This window comes from Falco biarmicus, chromosome Z (genome assembly GCF_023638135.1).
Source record: "Falco biarmicus isolate bFalBia1 chromosome Z, bFalBia1.pri, whole genome shotgun sequence".
NCBI lineage: Eukaryota > Metazoa > Chordata > Aves > Falconiformes > Falconidae > Falco > Falco biarmicus.
In genome coordinates, this window is record NC_079311.1 from 73,785,184 (window position 1) to 73,809,044 (window position 23,861).

General features: G+C 40.9%; 1 protein-coding gene across 1 annotated transcript in view; it reads left to right on the plus strand.

The window, feature by feature from the left end:
* The first annotated feature begins 7,645 nt into the window (after positions 1 to 7,645).
* The window catches only part of GOLPH3 (golgi phosphoprotein 3), a 33,273-nt gene continuing 17,057 nt past the window's right edge, over positions 7,646 to 23,861 (plus strand). Inside the window, exon 1 of the mRNA XM_056324315.1 lies at positions 7,646 to 8,126. Coding sequence (XP_056180290.1) covers positions 7,914 to 8,126 — 213 coding nt within the window. The 5' untranslated portion in view covers positions 7,646 to 7,913. The remainder of the gene's footprint in view (positions 8,127 to 23,861) is intronic.

The window sequence follows — 23,861 nt, forward strand, 5'->3', positions numbered from 1 at the left end:
AAGCGTTTATCAATGCTTTTTTCTCCCTGGATAGAAGGTATTGTGGAAAGTACTGTCATCTGTGCCAAATGTAAAAAACCTTCTGGTGTTCACTGTGATCACAGCCTCCTGGCTGCTATCGGAAGTACAAACCATCCAGCACAAGCAGGGCAGGCAGCCTCTGCCAGGAGCAGAACACACATTGCAATGCGCTTGGCTGATTTCTCAGGAACAAGGTAATTTGAGAATCTCCTTTACACAGTCTTTACAGAAGTCATAGATGGCTGCTGCCGAGTATTTCTAGCTTTTTTCTTCCATTTCCCATCCCAGTGTTACCATGTAGTTTAGTCTGATTTATCTTTGTAACTGTTTCTTACACACTCTGTTTTAGCTTTGCAGCTGTATTGTTTGTTTCAGTGTAATCACTATGGAGAGCTTGCTAACCAACCCTGGTTATCTAAGACTCATTTAAAATTTACGATCACTGAGGAGACCGTTGTACAGGTAACTAATGAAACAAACTTGGACTCTTCTTGGGCTCTCCATATAGGAGAACTAAATTAAGGCTCAGTGATCAGTCATCTGTAACTATAGGGTCGACCATTGTTTGAGATCCCTTAGAAGACTTGGAGATACCTGTAAGGAGCATGTGTGATGCTTAATTAATGTAGTACCAACCATTGAATGAATATTTTTATGAAAAATGAATGATTTTTTCCAAAAAATGTTAACACATAATCGTAAGTGTGTACTACATAATTTTGTTTGAATGAAACATAATGGCATGCACACTAGCTGGAGCAACCCCCTGTGCATCCAGTGCTGCAATAAAGGAATGCCTTCTTCTTAATCCTACAGTGGTGTTAAGGAGTTTTCTTATTCCCAATTTCAGTGACACCAGCTGCTCACATACCTTTTCTGACTTGATATAGCAACTAGTTCCTGGAATCCTTATTTTTCTCCCTGACTGACCCCATGGCGCTGTTTGCCCTGCATTTACTATTCTAAAATTAGCATTCATTATTTGATTCTCTTTGCATGGGTCTTTGGTCATAATGAAAGGGTGTAAATCTACCAAAAGTAACCAACATTTATTCTATGCACGCTTCTGAATGAACACAAGTACTCTCTAATTAGACAAGAATAATACTGTTCTAATAACTATTTATCGTGTAAATTACAACTTCATGGAAACATTTTAATTGTGCCATCTGGGTTTATGTATTTTTTAATGAGTTGATGAGTATTTATATACTTTACAAGGAACAGATAGTAAAGCATATGTTACATTAGGAAGTGAAATAAAGATTTCTTCAAGACTGAATTTGTATAAAATTAACTTCAATAAACATTTTAAATTTTGCCAAAATACCAATGACAGTTTTGGTGGAACTTTGTGGGACCCATGTCTTTTAAGTCTTAAGAGATATTCATTAAGCTGCACATTCTTCCTAGTGATGCTGGTTGAACTGGACCCCTGTGTAGAAATGAAAGCACATCTTCATTATAAACAGCACCTTGACTGGACTGATACTTTTGTCCTTATGATTTCAGTAATCATAATATTAAAATAAATATTAACATTAAAATATTAAAATAACCAGTACATTCTTGCAACTGAATTAATCCACTCAGATACAAGTAGGAAGATGATAGTACAATACATGGATTTCAGAAACTAGCAACCATTTCTGCCTGATGCCATCTAGCTGGATTTGTGCAAAGCTTTTGACATTGTCCCACACAACGTCCTTGCCTCTAAACTGGAGAGACATGGATTTGATGGGTGGACCACTCAGTGGATAAGGAATTGGCTGGATGGTTGCACTCAAAGAGTAGCAGTCAACAGCTCAGTGTCCAAGGCAAAACCAGTGATGAGTGGTGTTTATCAGAGGTCCATACTGGGACCAGTATTCTTTAATATCTTCACCAAGAGATAGAAGGCGGGATCAAGTGCACCCTCAGCAAGTTCTCTGATGATGCCGAGCTGAGTGGTGGAGTTGATGTGCTGGAGGGAAGAGATGCCATCCAGAGGGACCTTGACAGGCTTGAGAGGTGGGCCCGTAAGAACCTCATGAAATTCAACAAGGCCAAGTGCAAGGTCCTGCACCTGGGTCAGGGCAACCCCCCCAGTATCAATACAGGCCGGGTGGAGAATGGATTGAGAGAAGCCCTGAGGAGAAGGACTGGGGGATGCTGGTGGATGAAAAGCATGGCTTGGCCTGAAAATGTATGCTTACATCCCAGATCGCCAACCGTATCCTGGGCTGCTTCAAAAGTGTGGTCAGCAGGTCCAGGGAGCTGTTTCTCCCGCTCTGCTCCATTCTAGTGAGAGCCCACCTGGAGTGCTGCATTCAGCTCTGAGGCCCCCAACTTAAGAAGGACATGGATCTGTTGGAGTGAGTCCAGAGAGGGAGCTGAAGCACCTTTCCCCTGAAGGACAGGTTGAGAGAGTTGGGGTTGTTCAGCCTGGAGAAAAGGAGGCTAGTTAAAAGGGGCTTGTAAGAAAGATGGGGACAGACTTTTTATCAGGACCTGTAGTGACAGGACAGGGGGGAATAGCTTTAAACTAAATGAGGGTAGAATTTAGATTAGATGTTAGGAGGAAATTCTTTACTGTGAAGGTGGTGAGGCACTGGCACAGGCTGCCCAGAGCAGCTGTGGGTGCCCCATCCCTGGCAGTGTTCAAGGCCAGGCTGGATGGGGCTGGGAGCAGCCTGGGCTGGTGGAAGGTGTCCCTGCCCGTGGCAGGGGGGTTGGAATGAGATGATCTTTAAGGTCCCTTGCAACCCAAACCATCCTATGACTCTGTGATTTGAACTTTGTAGGAGATGAGAAAATGGGAGGATCTGGAAACCCTTGAAATAAAGAAAACCTTTTTGAAATGAGCAAATATGAGTAACAGCTTGTCCCAATTTCAGCTGAGAGAGTTAATTTTCTTCCCAGTAGCTGCTGCCATGCTGTGATATGTATGCTGAGCCATATAAACCTCGCTTTATATGAGCTAGGTTTTAACAGCTAGTGCTATGCCACTGAAAGTAGTAATTCTTTGTATTTTTCAGAAGCCTAAACCAACATCCTTAAATCATCCCAAGGGAGAAGTTTAAAAAAGAGGCATGCTGGAAAAGATATACTAGCATATTTAATCATCATATTTAAATGATGCCAAACTATAGATCATTAAAAGCTGTCAAAGCAGGGGTTTGCTGTATGGACAGAAAGAGACATAGCAGTAAGTGCTTTTTACTTAGAAAAATTTGGCACTGGTACTGAGAAGTTCATTCCTAAAACCAACAAGAAAGTCCCAGCTGGTCTGCACTGGCTAGTGATGGATTTATTTAGCAATGAGAACAACAGTACAAGTAAAACAGGTGCAGCTGAAACCGAAAGAGACAATATTACGTGACTACTGTGCACTAGGCATGATTTCTACGGTCAGTTGATCATTGACTCTAGTTTCTTCCCACTAACATCATTAGTCTGCTCAATTCTCTTGTCCTGTACAACTGAGCTTTTCCTTCTCTCATCACTCTGCCTTTCAACATCTGGATTCTTACTGGAAGTGAAAATCCTGTTCTTGGAGATGATGCTAGTAATACTGGCTAGAACAAATCTCAGGATAGTTAGCTCTTTCCAGTTGCTTTCTGGCATTAATGTCTACTCTAGCACTCAAGCAGCACGTTTGTAATCGTCATGGTTTTAAAGATGGCTTGGCCTTAAGAAATTCCTGTCTCCCTTTGCTCAGATCCTTACAGGGATTCAGGCCATAGCTCCACCTAACACTTTGTTTTAGTGGCACAATTAGGAGTGGCAAACTTTCACTGGGAGGGAATGGAAGACACAGGCAGGAATGTAAACAAGCTTAACTGGTGAAACTACTGAATAGGGAAGCCATAACCAGAACCAGCTGCTGCTTTCTAGGAGACAACTCCTGGGTTCTTGCTGTCAACTTCAAAACATGGACATGCTATTAACCTAATCATCCTTCAAGAGGAAAAGCTTCCCAGCACTATCTTGTTATGATGCTGTCACAGTAGCACTAGGATTCCTTCACTACATCTTAAGTTTTAGAGCCTGGCAGGTCTGTTAGGTTGAGACTTCTACAACTTCTTGCTTTAACCATGTATGTCATGCTCGTGACATTCAAGTTGCAATACATTTGCTGACAGTTAATACCATGTGACCTCCAGCTTCAAGTGTTAAATATTAAGTTACTCTTTGCTTGACCTGCTGTCCCAACAGGTCAACCAATTTGCACTCGGTTTGTCTATCCCTTTTTCTGCTGACATCACTGAGGTAAGCCCTGCTCCCATGGCGAAGTCTATCACGGCAACTGCAACAAGCACAACACAAAGTAAGAGTCTAAGATTCGTGGCTTTGCTATTTTCCCTTTTATTTCATCTCCCCAGTGGGCTAGCAGCAGTTCAAATAACCTAGCTGCTTTTGAAGTCTAATGCATTTCGTACAGACAACTTAGACTCATCAGCAACTATTAATAGAAATTCTGCCAGGTATGGGCTTAAGAATAAACAAAGATGCATTACAAGGTCAATTTACTGCAAGCCAAACAAAATTATTTCTAGACTACAGCTAGTGCTTTTGCACTCTTACTTCTTAACACAATGTTAGGGCCTCAGCTCTCAGGCTGGATGACACTGGCATTGGGATGGGGGGAGGAAAGGGAGTTTATCCGTGAGATGCCCAGTGATAACCCTAATGTCATGAGCCACGCATTGCACCAGCCAGTGCCACAGTGTGAGGGGTTACAGCCTTCTGAACTCCTGATAAAGCTACATATGACTCAAATATCTTTCAAATACAGCTTGGTACTGTAAAATGAATTGCAGGTTGTGACATGGTACATTAGGATCTCATAGGTGGAGATCCAACAAACTGAGCGGTCCTTGCTAACACACCAGCTCTCAGCCATGCAGAAGGGATCACACGAAGGAAATCAGATGCTGAAATGTGTCTTGTTTGCTATCCTTTTTATTCAAATTTTGTTTTTGTCTAGCAGTGTTGCACTAGGGTAAAAAAAAATAATTGGCTTGAAATTCAATCATATGCATTCTTAATTTGATTCACACTGAGTTTATTAGTTTAGATTCATTACATAAAGGATCAGAACTGAAATTAGTAATGAAAAAACGTATTTGTTTGAAATTACACCATTCAATTTGTGCAAACACCCGAGTTTCTAAGTCAGAAAAGTGACCGGCAAATGTAAGGAGCTTCACAGTACACCTCATCCTCATAAAAATGAAATCAATCAACAAAATTTAAAATTCTTATTAATCTACAAGTGATCTTTATTTGATCACTTTTGTAATAAAACCCAGAAACATGTGCAAATCAATAATACAGATAGCTACTATTAAAAACTGATTTTCACAAACATGACAATAATAATGAGTCCTTTGAGGGCCTTGAGGAAAGGACCTGAACCCCAAAAATACAAATTAGGAGTTGCTAATGAACATTCAACCAGTTAACTCTTAAAATGCAATCAGGACAAAACCCAAACATAGTTAAAATGCCATACTAATGTAGTGGGAAGGTTAAAATAATTGTTAATAGCCTGAACAGTGCATTCTATTGATAAGAAAGGAAAAGGTAATATTGCTTTGCTAATTAAATCTAGGAATTAAAAGAAAATGTAAGTGATGTTAACAAATTTTTGCCAACAGAAACATGGAATTGAATGTAGGTGCAAGGTGAATTCTAACAATGATACCGCTAAAGTGAAATGTAAGAATTGTTAACAGTGCTTTAAAAAATGTGTTTAATAAATAGTTTTATATTCGGGAAAACAGGTATATATTATCCAGGAGAAAGATGAAAAACTTTCCACTAAGAGTGTACTTTAGGAAAAATTTAAACAACAGTGGTAAAGCCAGGTAATTTGTGTCAGTAAACCAGGATAACTTGCATACAGGTTTTCAAAAGTGCTTTTTGGAACCTCTCTTTGATCTGTAATAAGTCTCAATAAATCTTGGGTGTTCCAAAGAACAGGAAGAAAGCTAATGTACTAATGTAGTGACTACATTACGTTACATTACAAAAAGGATGACCCAGGTTAATTACATGCCTGTCATCATGATTGTAATCCTCAGCAAAATATCCAAGTGGTTCACAAAGGACTAAATTAAAAAGTATTTGAGTACAATTACTACTCAGAAAAGACATTTTCAGAAAACAGATCTTGTAATGCTATTGTGGTATCTCTTTATGTAAATGCACATTTGATAAAAGTATCAGTGATGTTATATCCTTAAGCTTTGGTTTGGTGTTTGACCTGGTACAGGAAAACATTTTAATTAAAAAAACCTATAAAGATAAAAAAATAATAATCAGTATGTCACACAGTAAGCGGACTGTGCATAATTAGCAGGCCTCAAAACACAGAAGAGGAGCGATCAGCAAACCAGTTGGGTGAGTGATTCAGATCCTCTGAGGATCAGTTTTGTCCATCTGCTATTCTTTCTCATCCGTGATCTTGAAGAAACTATACTAAATTATCACGAAGTCACAACAGCCGATGATGCAAGAACTGGGGGTGTGGGACAGAACAGAGGCTAAAGTCACAGGGTGACTCTGAGATTTTGGTAAAGAGGGTGCACCCTAGAAATAATTATCTAAGTTTTATTTATATCTTAGACGTGTTTTTTATGTATGTTTATACCTACACATCTCAATACAGCCAAATGCAATATACTAATTGTGGACTAAAAAGTATAGGCCATCGTTGTATCATAAGCACCTTTATTTTGCAATAAAATCCACTACCTAGAAACATGAAGGATTTAGCCTTGACCAGCCGGTTTTTGAGTGTTTGGGTGCAAGGGACGGTCATCGACAGCAGAGACAGGGGCCCCTCTCCTCGGTTTGCTGCCAACACTGCTGAGAGCTGCTGCGGGCATTTCGGGCGAGCGGGAGTCAGATTCAAATACTCACAGAGTTCAAGATCTGATCCGTCTATTGTACAAACCAGGTAAACTTTTATAAGGCATTCTATAAACGTGCGATAATGTGATTGGCTATTTTACAAGCGTATAATAATATGATTGGTTAACAATTGTTTACTGGGAAGATTTCTGTTTCTGCTTGTTCTGGCATGTAGGCTCCTTTCTGCGGTTTCCCAGCTCCTCTTATCACGTCCCGTTGGCCTTGGTTTTGAGCAAACATCTGCAATTTGCTCCTTTTTCTTCATCCCACTGTTCTGGCCGTAACCTCGTCTTATTTCTTCAGTATTTTTCCACTTGCTTCAGAGTTCAGCATAATCATTCAATACAGCAAGAGCCCCAACAGAGAGCTCACCTGAGCTTAGCAGACACGTATAGATCTACACATATGAAGAGAGAGAGAAATATAGCCGGGTGGGGGGGCTGCACAAGCAGCCACACACGGTCTGGCGGCTACAAATGAAACCGAGCGGCCTTACGGTGCTAAACGAGGCGCTCTTCTAAGAGAAAGCCCGCTACCTGAGGAGGCCGCAGCACAGCCCCCCCGGCGCGCTGGGCCAGCCGCTCTCCACAGCGCCGGGAACGACCGCCCCCGCCCCGCCCCCGCCCCGCCCCCGCCCCGCCCCCGCCCCCGCCCCCGCCCCCCGCGGCGCCCCGCCCCCCGCGGCCCTTTCCGGTGCCCCCCCGCGCCCGGCGCTGCCACATCCTCCGCTGACATCAGCCTGCGCCGCCATATTGGAGGAGAAGCCGCCTCCGCCAGCTCGGCCGCCGCAGAGGGGGACGCCGGCCCCCGCTGTCTCCGCCTCCCCCGCCGCGGCCGAGCGCCGCTCCCCATGACTCCCCCCAGCCAGCCGTTGCCCCGGTGCGCGTAGGGTGGAGGCAGGAGCGGCTGCCGTTCCTTCTTCCCGACCCCGAGCTGTCGCTGAGCCCTTGTCCCTGCGGCGGGCCTCTGCCCTCCCGCCGCCTCCGGCCATGACTTCCCTGACCCAGCGCAGCTCCGGCCTAGTGCAGCGCCGGACCGAGGCCTCCCGCAGCGCCGCCGCCGACAAGGAGCGGGGGGCGGGAGGCGGCCCGGAGGATGAAGGCCGCAGGGACGAGTCCGGCGACGACGAGAAGGGCGACTCCAAGGAAACGCGGCTCACCCTCATGGAGGAGGTGCTGCTTCTGGGCCTCAAGGACCGTGAGGTGCGGCCGGGGCCTTGGCGGCGGGGCTGGGGCGGGCCGAGGTGAGGGGCGCTGGGCAGGGGGCGGCTGAGGAGGCCCGGTGGTGCTGGGGGCGGGAGCGCAGTGCCTGAGGGGACATCGGTCATTTGGGGGTTATGGTGGGAGGGGGAGCCGGAGCGGCCGTGGGTGTGGGGGGGCGAGGGCGCTGGGGCGTGGGTGTTGCGGCGCGTTCGGGGTAGAGGCGTCGCGGGGGAGCGGGGGCTGTTGGTGCTGGGGGTTAGGGGCATGTGCTGGAGCAAGCTCGGTGTTTTGGAGGAGGTGGGGAAAGGGCTTCGATTTTGGGGAGGGGGACCCCGGCAGAGAGTTTGGATCACCTTTTGCATGTGGGGTTCAGAGGGGCACTCATATTTGTAGCGTCTTGGGGAAGGCAACATAAGAATTGGGGCAAGGCAGGGACAGAGATGAGGGCCAAAGGCCTGTAGTCAGCATTGGTGGTTGACTTGGAGACCTGGGTAGATCTGTGATATTTACGCTGCTTCTACAACTTACCTATGTCTTTTAATGTCAGTGGTTTGTGTACTGCTATGTGTTTTGTTAGACACACCTCTGTGGCACTTAGGCGGTTCTCAGGTGCTTTAAGGATGCTTAACAGCCCTTTCTACTAAGACTTTCCAGACTAATGCGTGTGAAAAATGTCTTAAAATTAGGGGGGACAGATATGACGAAAATGGGCCTCGAGTAATGAGAAATTTGTCAAAATGAGGAAATGACATTATCATATAATTCCATCATTTTACCAAATGTGTAGCTTGTTTGTCATGATACTCTAAGTCATTGAAGAAGGCATCCTTCTACCAGTGTGTTGGCTTTTTTGTTTCATTGAAGGAGCAGGAACTCAGTCCTACTGGGGGAACAGTTTAATTTGATGCGTTGTATGGTGAAGTATAATACACCTTTATTTTACGCATGAGTTACAGTATTAATTTGATTAAGCAACCTGTTGGTTGTTTTTTCTTTTTGTAGTGGTAAGTAAGTTAATGAAGCCAGTTCATTCATTTGGGTGGAAGTCTCAAATGTGTGTGTTCATAAGTACAGAGTAATGGGGGAGGAAGATAAGTGTTATGCTCTTTGACAGTGTGTTCCATCCAAAATTTTCTGGTTGAAAATAAATAAAGAGTAGTTTTACTGGTTAACATTCACTTCTTTAATGTGTGGGGGTATATTTGTATATATACTTGCTACAATAACGTATTTTATTTCTCTCTCAGATTGTGTATTTTAGGCCGTATTTTGTAATCCCATTTTTTCAGCTGGACCTTGCCATGGCATCTTGACAAACTCAGTAGGTACTCACAGTGATGTGTGCTTCCACCTGTTGAATTGAAGACTTATGCATATGCACATTTCTCTTTCTACACACCTGAATAGTTGCAGGAGAGTAAGTTAGGTGTGGCAAGACAGCTATCTGGCAGGATTATGGACGAGGTCTTGCCTTGCAGAAGGTGGGATAAACTGGGTGATCTTTCAGCTCTTTTTCAAGGATTGTGTGCTATGTCTGCTGAATTCGTGGGCCTTAGGCTGTAAAGATTTCAAGGTAAGGAGCATTCTGTCTGCCTAGAAAGAATATATGGTGCAAGTCTTCATGGTATATAAAAAGCTAATAGTTAATATTGGACCTAAAAATCAGCTTTGCACTGGTGTGTATCAAAATTATAAATCATGTAACTTTAAGTGCAGCAGTGGCACACACTGCAGATAATCTGATTTTCCTTTGTATGGAAAAAGGAACTGAGTGATTATGGTGGCATGGATATCCCTAACTCCCTTGGGATTTTTTCTGGTGAGACATCAGACAAAAAGAATGATAATGCCATCTCTAGGGTAGTGGACTTATGTGCAGAAACTGTAGCATACACTGTTCGTGAGCTTTGTTAGACATGAATCACTAGGCTTTGTGTTTTGGTTTTGGGTCTGCTGCTATCCCTGTGTACAAGCTACACCATGTAAACAGCTTTGTGAGATCTTTTTCCTTTTGAAACTGGAAATAAAACTATAGACTCTTTTTCAAAGATATTTTTTGTTCTCTGTTCTAATAAGTAAGGAAAACAACTTAATACATCTGGAAGTGGTTTTTTTTAGGAAGTTTTTACTTTCAGCGGAATTGATTTCACATGACATTTGTGCAAGACTTTCTCATGACAGCAAGCAGAGAAAAGCAATGTAGGGTCTCTAGAGTGTAATTGTGAAACTACACAAAGTCTAAGGGAAAGGCAGAGGCAGGTGCGTGAGCCGTAAGCTCCATTGAAAGCTGGTAAATTTAAAGCTGATAACATTCTTCCTGTTTATTTCAACAAGATAAAATAATTAAATGTTGATTTTAAAATATATAAAAATATTTTAAAAAGCAGTCTGAATTGGGCAAAGAACGCATTTTCTCAGAAAAGTCACTGATATGTTCATTGATAACATAGGTCAGTTTTTTGGGTAATTTTTTTTCTAAAGTTAGACACTGGTGAATATGCTTCACATCATGTAAATTGTATACCAAATGCCTCACATATATGGAGCTACCATTTATAATTTGCAAGTGTAGGTGGCAGAGACTTTACTCTTAGGAGTGAATTTTTCAGGAAGATGTAGGCAGTGATGGATTGATGAGTTCAGTGTTTCTAGGAGATTGTTAGATATTTATGTGAATCCAGCTTTCAGCGTAGTGTGATAATTAACAGCCACAGCAAAACTTCTGAGTTGTTGTCTGGTTGTCACTGCATATTTCATATGGACCTTCCCATAGCATCTTGATAAACTCAGTAGGTACTCAGTGATGTGTTCTTCCACCTGCTGAATTGAAGACTTGTGCATATGTACATTTATTTTTCTACACAGTTATGGGAATATCTCGCTGCCCTAAAACAAACATAACACGTCTCAATCCCATTCTTAATGCTTGAACAGAAGTAGCTGCATTCGCATATGCTTCCTGGACATGCCCTTTTTGTGTTTTTTCCCCTGTTTGGCCTAATTGAATTGTACTTATGTGTGTGTACTGGTTGCTCTTTTCCAGTAGTGGTTCCTCTTCCATTTGTATCTTCTGTGTGTACATAATAACTATTTCTGTATTCTAAGGTCAACATAGGCTATCAGGGATGTGTGCTGAAATATGTGCATGCTTGCATAACGTGATAGATGTCGTGTCCTTGAAGGAACAGGTAATATACTGGAACAAAATAAATTACTAGAATTCTTCACAGACCATCACAAGAACACCTACGCTTATTTGAAAAGCCTGCATAAACTTGGCTGGGAAAGGGAGTTGTGCTCATCCATTTAAAACAGAGCAATAGCATGTTGCTATAGGAATAAAAAGTACTTACTGAAATAAAATACTTTGCTGTATTAGGTTAAAAGTAATATTGCAGTAGGATGGGTCAAAGCTATAGCAAAAGGGTAGTAGTTCTTTAGAACTACTGAAGCATCTGAGGTCATCACTTCCAAAAGAAGGGAGTGATAAATATTAAAAGTTAGCTTATTTAAAAGCAACAGCTAAGAGCTAAGTACATGCCAGTTAGTTCATTACAGTTCTTCCAGACGTTTCATGAGTCAGTCCCGTAGAAAACTGACAGGTTGCTAGGTGGCTATGCTCCATTAAAGTTCATTTAAGTTTTTGTACATGTAGCTTTTTGTTGGTGGTTGGGTTTTTTTCTCCTTTTTGGAGTTCTTCGTTGCTACGCCTTGGGAAGCTATTTAAATACAGCAGAGCACATGGGTGCTCCTGTTGCCTATATGATATGCCACAACCAAATAAATTGAAGCAGCTATAGACACATGGCACCTTCTAAAGAAAAAGTGTTTATTTGACCTGTAACTAATTCCTTACTTGCTGAAAGAAAACTCATGTAAAGTGTAGTAACTGCCATGTACTGCGGTCTACTGCAACAGTAAATATTTCTGGTTTTATTTAACATTTTTTGGTGAAGACTAAAACATAATTTGTGGGAGTGAAGTAACATTAAATCACTTTGTTAGCTAAGAAATTACCTTGAGTCTTTGATATTCATGTTTGGCCTTCAGAAACTTCATTTATTGCTGAAGATTTAGTGTGGTAGTGTAGCTTTTTGTCCCAGTAGTCCATGTGAAGGTTTCCAGTTCATGATGTTGTATTGAAATAAGTTATTAGGGAGCTAGTTTGCCTGCTTCAGTTGCGCTGTTTTGTGTTTATCAGATTAGTGCCAAAATGTAGTTTCTTTATCCTTACGAATACAAGCATCTGGATTTGTAACTGAATTTTATATTTTAATCCTAAAGAGGTTTTTCTGAAAAGTGATAGAGGGATTTTCCCAGACACTGAAAATGTGGGTTGTGTTTTCCTAGACACTAAGATTTGGCTTTGAAATTCATATTACAAAGCAGAAATCTGGAGGTTTTTGCCTGTAAAACCACATGACCAAGTTGTCTTCATGCCTTTTTAGTTGTCCTGTGTCATGTGGTCCCTTTCCCACCCTGGCCCCCTACCACCCCATAAAAAGGAGTTTCAGCAGCAGCCTGAATGTCAAGGGGAAAGCTTCCAACTTTTGCTGGAAAATTTCTTGGACAAATGAGTGAAACATGAAGAGGTGTCTACTGGGAATTGGTGTTTCAGTTAAAGAAGGATGTATGCATGTGTTGAAACCTTGACAAAGACATGCTTTTCCTCAAATGTTCAGGGCCTAATAACCACAAAGTGTGTAATGTCTGTGGTGAAAAATTCTTTCATAGTTGCCTACCTTTTTGGTCCTTTTTTAATTTCATGTCTATACATAAATTACAGGGTAGGGGAAGATAGGAGGTGTGGGAGGAGGAGTACCCCAATTCTGTGTGCTACAAAGTGCAGTGAAGTGCCTCTTTACTGTGCTGCTGAGTAAATCCTGCTTTTGGGTTCTATGGATGGCATGTGAATTTGGAAGCAGCATTTTGGTACAAGTTGACTTTGTGTTGAAATGGTGTTTGTATTTTGTGGTTGTGCATGCAGCTAGTGTGATTATCCCTGCATTGCTAACCTGTAATCTATATTATTTATTAATGGATAATTTAGTGCAGTGTAGTCTCTTCTTCAAGTCAAGCTATCTAGTGTAGGGTAAAGACAAAAACACTTGCAAAGCCTTTCTAGTGATGCTTCTAAATTTTTTTTAAGTGCTCGTAAAATACCAAAGCTGTAGCACTTCTTCCTCTCCCTTAGGAATAGCAAACTGTTTTTATTAAAAAATTTGCATGAAGTGTATATAAAAAAGTATTGCTGTTAATTTCTGGAAGTGGAGTAATTATGGAACTGAAAGCTAACATATTATGTTAAACAAGAAGTGGTGTTATTTCAGGTGTTCTTTGATCCTAATGTAGTTCAAGTACTGCAGCATTTATCTCAATTACTTAAGCTACATGTAAGGGGCTTGCTTTGCAAGGCTAAATTGACAAATTGACCAGGCTGTGTGCAGGCACTATACTCGAGAATGACTGTTACGCACAGAGCAATTAATTACTGCAGGACGTACACACTTCTGTGTTTCACTACTGGGGGAAGGTAGTCTACATTAAGTGTGGCTCAGTTTCTTCTGCATAGACAACACTGTCAACCTATTTTCTCATGACTACTAATTTTTTTCTTTACTAAAAGTTAACTTATCATGTGCTGCTCTTAACAGGGTTCTTCCCAGTTTGTAAACAGGTCTTGGGTCAGTTTCATTATCTTCTTTCAGACATATTCATAGAGTGATACTGCAGAATGATTTCACATATTTTTCAGACATGAAAGTTACAAGGTTACACATAAAACAGTGCACAGCTGTTCTTTCTCTGTGTGCACTGTATGTCAGCCTGCATGAGTAGGAGCACAAAGGTGTGTGGGTACTATGACTACGCTGTCAGTCTGAGCGCAAAACAGTGTTATGAATGCCAAGCCTTTCACACCTCCCCCGGTTTAACTACATTTCAACCTTTTATCTCTTTCCCCGCGCGCCCCCCCCCCCCCCCCCCCCCCCCCGTTTGTGATGAGCCATTAAGATAATAAAATAGTATGCCTTGTAAGCTAGATCTTTATAATTGGAGAGCTGTTACACTCATAGCTGTTTTATTACTTGTGTATGTTACAGGATTTATTGATCGCGCTGGGAAATTAATCTGTCAGGCTTTTTACATATCTCTCTGTTGCATATACTTTTTTAAGTACTTAAAAGGTGCTTATTGCTATACTCTTTCTAGTCCTCTGCCTTTATGGTGTTAACTAGATAGCATCATGTAGTTGCACTATTTACAGAGTCCTTAACTGCCAGGCTAGGTGTCTTTTGTACATGGGCTGTGGTGTGAGGTTTGTGTTTAGCCAGTCATTCTGGTATAGCGCAGCACATTGCACTTCCACTTTTTACTTAAGTAGACACTTGATTTTACTTTGGCAGTTTCACATTCAACAGTCTCTCCCATGAGAGAAGTGTTGCATACATATTGTGTTGCCATTTCAGTATGTCTTTTGCATTGTACAGAGGAGAAGGCAGGTATAACATTTATTGCCTAAGATGAAGTTAAATGCCAGATGGATGTTCGATCTGTACTAATCACTTAGGAAGCACTAATTACAACTCTCTGTGCTGGACATTTATATGAGACTCCACTTTAGCGGCATCTGCAGTCTGTGGCTGAGACTTTCAGTTTACAGTTGGTCCGTGTCAAGTACTGAATGGAAGAACCCGTTCCTTTTAGTGTAAGAACAGTGAAATGAGTGGAATTATTTTAATCTCATAATGAAAATGTTGACATGGCATTATTACGAGATAATCTGTTTCTGGAAAATTGTTTATGTGTGGATAAGTGAAACAAGGGAGACACCTGATTCGAAGAGAAGAAACTGAAAGAAAACTAGGGCAAGTTTAGATTAAGAGGAGAGGAGTCCCTGTCCCTTATGTACACTTTTTTTGTGAACACTGAGAACAGGACTTTGAAAATCCATCCACATCAATGACCAGGTACAAATCCCTCAAAATGAAACATTGTATAGCTCCCCAAGTTGAAAAAACACAGTGCTTTACATAGTGGTTTAAATTGTGATTAGTGTTGAAGAGAGGGCTAGCTGTTGTATTTGGGGGTAGACGTAGTGTATTTGTAAGTCTAAAGGAGAGAATTGTAGATTTAACGTGGTCTAGTTAGTCAAAATTAGTGAAACTTCCACCAGTTATTTAGTCAGTCAGTATTATACCTGCTTTCTTTGTATTAGAAGGACATAACCAGATTTAGGTTTTTCTTGCTGTTTTTAAGAGAAGTGTACTGGTCCTGGCTGGAATAGAGTTAATTTTCTTCATATCAGCCAGTATGGTGCTATGGTTTCAATTTTTGACCAAAACAGTGTTGATAACACACCCATATTTTATCTGTTGCTGTGTCACAGCATCTGTTTCTTGCTCTGCCCAGCGCCCCCCACCCATGGGTAGGTTGGAGTGTGCAAGGGGCTGGGAGGGGGGACAGCCCGGACAGATGACCCCAGCTGATGAGAGGGGTATCCCATGCTTATAGGGTCATGGTCAGCAATATAAAGGGAGAGGATGGAGGTGCTGGGAAGGTGGCCTTTGCTTGGGGACTGGCTGGACATCAGCCCGCTTGTGGGAGGTGGTGAGTGAGTGTTTTGCATCACTTAGTTTTGTTTTTTCACTTCTCTTCCTATTCTCTCCCCCTGTCTTGTTATGGGGGATTGAGAGAGCAGTTAGGTGGGACTTAGCAGCCAGCCAGGGTCAGCCCACCACCAGGAGACACTTTAAGTACATGCAAGGTTTGCGTTGTAAGCTTCTGGTTGTTAGATCTAGGCAGGATGCGAGCTATTTCACTGATTCTGCTATATTTGCTTATTGCTGTGGGAGGACTTCTTTTTTTGAGAGAAGAGTCTGATGTGGAGGACTTAAGCACCAGTTCTAATTAAACATCTATTTCAAATAAAGTCAGATTTTATGCTCAGTAACAGTAGCTGGTAGTGTAGAAAGCGGTTTACAGGTTATGGAACAAATAATTAAGTCTTTTTTTTTTTTTTTTTTGCACGAAGTATGGAGAATAGAGATTGGATTCTTGATGGAAGGTGGCTTTGCAAGGGCTATGCAAATATTTGAAGTCATTATCTGCATGTGTATGCACTTAGAGGCCGAACTTTCAGCAAGATTTTTTGTCTTTTCATTCCAAAATGATCAGTCAGACTAAAATGTTGATTTGTTCAGGGGTCTTGTAAGGGTTCAGCAGTGTGCATGTGTTAGTTGCCTCCTCTTCAGCAGTGTTACGGTTTTTATTGTCTTCATTTTAGTGGGGAGACATGTCTGCATAATGTATGCCTGTGTACATGCTTGAAAAGCTGGGGAATAGCATTTGGCTTCAGTGCTTTCAGTAGTCAATAGCAGTTGCTCTATTATTTATTCTTAAATGCAATGGCAGGTTAATCAAATACCTGACAAGTTTCTTGTCAATAGTGCTGTGCTTTGTAGAATATGTATGCTTGCTTTCCTGAAAGCGTATTTCTGGTGTTTGGCTGTCAGAACACTTTAAGAGATTTTCTTCACTAACTTGTCTTCTGTTTGTAACTAGACTACAATTTATGTTCCAGTGAAATGGCCGATGATTTCAGTTGCATGAAAAGAGGAAATCAAGACAGACTACAGTCAGACATCAAAGTCCTCACACTGTAGTATTCCAATAGTAAACACTTCTGCACCCTGGCTTGCTTTTCTTTTTTAATCGGATACTAATTTCCAAAAGTTCCATAGGTCAGATGTGTTATTAGATGTTCCTGCAACCTTCTGGGATGATCAGGTGATGGCTTACTTGAAAGGTAAGATTTGCAGTGAAGAGCTACCTAGGTATAGGTTGGCATAGATCCTTAATCTAATGTGAAGAGGATGAAGAGGAATCCAGGTTATTTTAATTGCAGATGTCTGGAAGTTTGAGTATTTTCCCTTTGACAAATGAGAAAATCCAGAGTATTCCTCTAGTAGGTGTTTTTCTTGAGTATTTTAAATATTTGCAAGTTCTGGGCATGTTGGTTTTATCTTTTTAATATTATTCTTGATGGATGACTGGTCTTCAGAAATGCATTGGGTTTTTTTTTTTCCAATTCTGTAGATAGATAGAACTGTATTTCTTTTACTGGGTCTGAAATTCCTTTGTACCAATTTAAGAGCTACCTGAAAAATAAATCTGTTTGGTTAGTATGTATATTATATGTCTATATAATATGTACAAAGCAGCTTTCTCTGAATGTGTTCCTGTCAGGTGAAACTGGGTCATGTCTTTAACCAAATATATCTTAAAGCAGATTGGTCTATACAAGCAGTGAAAATCAAAATCTGGCAGACAGTAGAATTGTGAAACAATTCTGTAAGAAAAATGGAGGGCTTGTCTTTTTATAATTTTCTGGATAATCATAGATTCAATACAATTTTATTGCTGTCAAAACCAAAAATCAATTTTGCATTTCAGGGTTGCTTGTTGTCTTAGAACTCAAACATGAGAAATAAATTTTGAGCATGCTCTCACATCATTCTTATATTCCAGAATTGTGGCAGCCTTCCTTCTGTCTTGTCTTACAGGCCCACAGAGGAGGGAAGAGATTGAAAGTAGTATTGAAGAGTTAATTAAGCAGGACCCTAACCTTGAATGTTATATTTTCAGCTGAGTGTGAATAGTAAGACCAAGTAGTTCTTTGGGGTAAGACCCAAGAGTTCTTTGCCAAAGGATATTGATTTTAGTCTTGTGAGAGAATGTTGCAGAAGCTGAAATTGGTTTTGTCAGGCACCTCTCTGAGGCAATAGCAGATTCTTTCAGAATCAGAAAGGGATGCTGTTACTGTCCTATCAGATTTAAATAATATAATTTCAAATTTATGATGATCAGGGTAATCATTGCTGAGGTCCAAACTGGGAGCTGAAAGTATTGTTGAATATAGTGCATGATGCTTGAAGCTTTAAGCATTTAATATTTTCTGAGCTGATTGTGCTCATGAATGGCTTCAGTACAGGCAGCCCAATAATGTATGTTTGGTTTTTTTCCAGCTCTTTATTCCAAAGACTAAGTGAATAGTTCTAGCCATAACTCTTCAATTTGTGAAAACTATTCAGACTTCGAAAACAGTTTGTCATTGAAGTGTGGGTTGTCACTGAGGGGGATGCTCTTGCCTTTTGCTTTCTGTCCCAACCATGTTCCTTCCCTTTCCTGTGCTGTCTCTGAAATTTGTTCACCAGCTTAGCGAATCAGATGAGGAGAGTGATCCTTAGCTTTCAGACATACCACTTTCTCACCCAGCTGACTGCACAAATGCTACTACGGGCTCAAGAGAGAACAGTGATATGCTTCAATGGTGTAAAAAAATACTTTCTCTTCAGTAGCAGTTCAGGCTTTGTTTGGTTGCATTCTTGTGTTTGGTCCTCAAATGGCTAAAAATGAAGACATGACAGGGGATGCACCTTCTCCAGTTATATGGTTTTATGTGAGGTTAAAAGAGATACTGTGACATTGATTTGAAAGGTCAGTAGAACTGAAATGAATCTAAGGATAATTAATTGAAGTGGTGTGCAGAAAGTAGTGGTTTGAATGAGGTGCTTGTGCTGGGAAGGTAATTAAACACTGGGATGTCATTTTGTCCTCAGTTTCTTTTCCTGCTTTCCCCCCCTGCCCCCGGTATTTCTCTCTACCACTGCTAGTACCTCTGAGAAAAGATACCTGAATTTATGTATATACAAAGCATAAGTCTCTTCCGCAGTATTGAAATAACTATTCAAAGTGAGCATTCAGGTATAGTCTCCCTTTGGGACATATGCAGTGTAAATGAGAAAAGTAGGCTTGTCATGGTTTAACCCCAGCTGGTAACTAAGTGCCGCGCAGCTGCTTGCTCACTCCCTCCTTACCCAGAGGGATAGAGAGGAGAATTAGGAGAATTGGAAAGGAATGTAAGCACAAAGGTTGAGGTAATACAATTTAATACTTGAAATAAAATAAAAAATCCCCAGTAATAATGATAACAATTATAATGAAAGGGAGAGAGAAGGGGAGGGGAATGAAATCCAAATGAAAGGAAGAAAGCAAGTGATGCACAACACAGTTGCTCACCGCCTGCTGACCAGTGCCCAGCCTGTCCCTGAGCAATGATTGGCAGACCGTGGCCACTCCCCCACCCCCCAGCTTATATACTAAGCATGACTTTCCATGGTAGGAATACCTCTTTGGCTAGTTCAGGTCAGCTGTGTGCCCTCCCAGTTTCTTGTGCCCCTCCAGCCTTCTTGCTGACAGAGCCTGAGAAGCTGGAAAGTCCTTTAATTATTATAAACATTACCCAGCAACAACTAAAAACATCAGTGTGCTGTCAATTTGTTCTTACACCAAATCCAAAACACAATACCAGCTACTAAGAAGAAAATGAATGTCCCAGCTAAAACCAGGACAAGGCTTTTCACTAATTGTGCTACGCAACATGAAAGTCAGTCCCACACATATAATTTATACCAGCAGACCTACTCAATTTGCTTTGCACAATTCTACAAATGACCTAAACTAACTTTCAAAGTGTTTTTTTTTATCCCAAGTTCCACATTTGCTTTAGTTAGCCCACTATTGTTGACAACTATTTGTTCTATTCTCATCTTAACAGGAGGAATGAACCTCGTATGTTGTAAGGTGTCCAAACCATATTTTTATTATGTTGGCATGTAAATTTGGTGAGGGTGATTAATTACCCTTCAATAACTTCCCGAAATGCCAGCAGTCACAGAATATTTTCCAGTATGTTTGTCATCTGTGATTTCTGAGAATATACCATAAAAAGTCAGCTATGTATTGGAAAGAATAGATGCCAAGGGAGAAACTCTTGTTTGGGAAAGCTAAACGCTTATTTGTGTGTAAAACAAACCAGTAATTTTATGTCTTGGAGCTTTTATATTGCTACGGCGGACACAGTATTTGAATGTTATTCATGCAGAAGTAAGAAAAGTAGTAGCAGATTCCAGCAGAGTTTAGGAAGTCTTAATTTTTCTTTCAGCATCCAAGTGGAGCTGGTTGAATTCTTTTAATGGAAAACTTCTAGCAGAGTTTGGGAAGTCTTGATTTTTCTTTCAGCATCCAAGTGGAGCTGGTTGAATTCTTCTACCTGTAAACTCCGAATTTACCGTTTGCTAAATTGAAAGCTTCCTTTAATTAAAATTGTGCCTCCTAGCTTAGAACCCTGAAATTAGGGGTTCTTGGTAGACTGCCCGATGTGTTGCCTCAGAGCTAAGACTTCCATGTTCCTCAGGAGCTATAACTTTTTTATCTTGCCTTTCTGTTACTTTCCAAGTTGGCCTGTTCCCCTTCTGATGGTGCTACCATGGCTGGAAAAGGTTAAACCAACATTTTATTTCTGCTGCCTCTATATGAAATTTCAGAAATTGCATGCTTTGCTAGATTTTGAGATCTTTTTATTTGTCTTTTGTAGAAGAAGAGTTTGGAATTTTCTGAGGACAGGAATTCTTCAGGGGTTTGGGTGGCTGTAGTGATATTTCTCCATCAGAAGGTTCCTCTTCGATTGATTGGTTTATTTCAGTTTGGTTACCGTAGATCATTTGTTTTGTTTTTAAGTAGAGGGTGCTAGGTCAGAGTTTAAGGGGTATTCTTAAGTCTGAATGTTAAATGAAAAGGCTTTTAGTAACGCAAGTGTAGTCAGGGCAGTGTTACATGTGTTACCTCAGGGAAGCTCTGCTATTGTGGTTCTTCACAAATGTAAGTGGAGTCTCAGTCAGAGCCAAGACTTCGACCTAACACTAATCGCTAATACTGAATATGAGTTTGTGTGGATCTGAGAATGGGCCTGAGGAAACTGTTGTTGCTAAAATAAAGAAATTTATTTTGGTGAGCAGGCTGTTCGAACCACCAGTTACCTTGACAGACTATTGAATGGCTTTATGATGCTTTTTTAAAAAGACTTATAAAGCTGATTTCCATTTGCTGTGGTTCTGTGCTCTGCAGAGTAATCTGCAATAGCTTGAGATTCACTGGGTTAGATCGGGAAGTGCGTTGGCTACTACAGTCTGTATTGTGCTGTGTTGTTCTGTGAACAGGTGGCCTTAACCAAGTAAGTGAAACACATAATTTGTTTTATTGTCCTGTATGTATCTTGAAGCCTCAGGGTTGGAACTCTGCAAGCTCCTTTTATTTTCTTTTTTTCTTTTCCTTTCTTTTGAATCTGAGATTTTTTTGGATTTTTCAGTGCTCCCCTATCTTCTGGTCTGTGCCAGGCGTAGCGGAACTGTTGCTCACCTATTCTGAGTTAAATGAAGAATTGGGGAGAGAATGTGTAATTTGTAGTGGGATAAGATTTTTAGGAACTCTGATGTGAAAACCAAAGTATTCTAAGTAAAAGGTTACCTGGTCTCCTGTAAGTCTTGTACTCAGTTTTCTGAAAGAGGTAGTTCTCTTTTTTTTTAAACTTCACTCTAATCCATTAAGGTTTACTTCTCTGTCAATATTTTGAGAGGAAGTCTATAAACATAAAATGGCATCTGCAATTTAATTGCATTTTTTGCACTTGTACTGCTGCATGGCTTTAATTTGCACTTGGGAAACAGAAAATTTTGAAGTTTCTTTGGGTTGTTTTTTGAGGGGTTTGGTTTTTTTGTTGGTTTTAAATAGAGCTAGTCTGACAATTGCCTGGAAGCTGAGTACAGCAATGTTGAGGCAACTGGATACTCCATGAAGGCTGGTTGTTTTGTGCTTAAGTTGGTGTTTTTGAAGTTCTGTACAATTTCTTAAAGCAGCACCAGTTATGTAGAAATTGTTACACCTGTTTGGCACTGATATTTGCCAAATACCTTCAGACATGTCTAGTTATGGTAGTTTTCTTGTTCTGATTTTTTATATGCCTAGTAAATTGTGGTCATTGCTGCAGTGCCCTTTAGGATCAGAGATGGAGAAAGCGTTGTCTTAATCTGTCTTTTTTAAAAAACATTTTTACAAATAATCTTTGAATTACAAAATCTCTCCAGTAATCTATGTGTTTAAAATATCCAGAAATTTAGATTTTTAGTATCTTGAAAAAATAGGAATCTGTGTTCTGTGGAAGTGTACTTCAGTATTTCTGCAATAGCTCTAACTCTGTAATACTTAATACTGGGTGCTTCCAACAGAATATTTACCTGGTATTGTCAGAACTAGTGTGTACATGTTTTCTCTCTATATAAGCCTATCTAGCCATGGCTTTATTATAGCATAAACAAATGATCCCAGTAGGTTTTTTACTGCTGGGGTGGTAATTTTTGAGCTGCTGAAAGACATTTTGTTTCTTTGTGCAGGAGTTCACATACTTTTTATTGATCCTTACAATTTTTTGCAACTCCTAGGACCCTACTCCATTTAAAGTATAGCTTTGTGAAGTTTGAGAGTCAGGGATCTTGGAGGCAAACTGGGAATATTGTTACAGAATAATGTAATTTAAAGTTAAGGGACATTGGTAGGATGGTTTGCACTCAGGATCTCTTCCCTGTCGCTTCCTTCCCTACAGGGTATGTGTATGAACACCGCTTTCTGATGCGCTCTGCATGCCAGCATCTATAGGAGACTGGGTCTTAGCATACATTCACAATATTTTTTTATGGTTTGCAGATGTGAACTGGGGTATTCGCTACAGTAAGTAGGAAGAAGCTGCCTGCACTTGAGCTTTGCCCAGCAGAGCTAGACTCAGCCTATTAGTATGGATTATTTGCTTGTATGTCTGCTAATGTATCACGCGGCGTTGTCCCTCTTGGATTAGAGACAAGAATAAAATGGCTGCTCACTGTATGTAGTGTAAATACTTTGCTGTATTGTCTGTACCATCTGTGTGAACAGGTCAAAGGAAATCAATGAGGGACACAGAAATTCAGATCTTCATAAACCTGGAAGTCATAAGTTAATGTGTTACGTTGACGTGCGGAATTAGACTCTATAACCCAAAAGTTATAAAGTAGGTATGTTTATTGCGCGCAGATGCACGGGGGGATTGCTCCACCACAAGCGTGCATGCCCGAAGTGACATTTATACAATAAGACAGATGAATATTCAATTAACGCCTATACATATTCGTTACCTAAACCCGCTTACTCTCGCTTCGTATGTTAATTAGCTTATCAGTCCTTTGCCTGGAATGTGGTGGTCTTGCAGGTTTGTAGGTGATTCATGTCCTTGTGAGCATTCTATCTTCTCCAGCAAGAAGACTTAGCACTCCCTTCCTCTAGATAACATTGGAATGTCTCTCATCCTTTTCTCATCCTTTTTATAAATAGCCCCTCTGTTAGAGGAAGAAGGGTAGTGTCTCCTCAAAGCTGTGTGGCTATGTGACCAGACACCACACCCATACCAGTCACCATACCCACATTCCTTGAGCAGACATATACCATCACAACCCATGTCCATTGTCCCCATTTCACGCTATTTCTTCATATCAATGTTTTGCACAAAAAGGAGGTGGGGACGGGGAGTGCTGTGGAAAGGAGTGTCAGAGGTTTGGTGATGGGCAAGTGCAGCTGAGGAGGCAATGAAAAAGCAGGGAGTGCAAGATAAGGTAGGCTGGGTAACACTGAGGCACAGGGCCATCATTGGGAAATGGACTATTTAATAAGTCTTGAGTGAGAGTGTCAAGTGATTAGTGTCTAACTGAACAGGAAGACCTGTGTGAGCTGGAAATTGGGTAAAGGGCATAGGAAGAGGATAAAGTAAATACATGCAGCAGGAGGTGGTGGGAGAGAAATGGCCTCGTCACC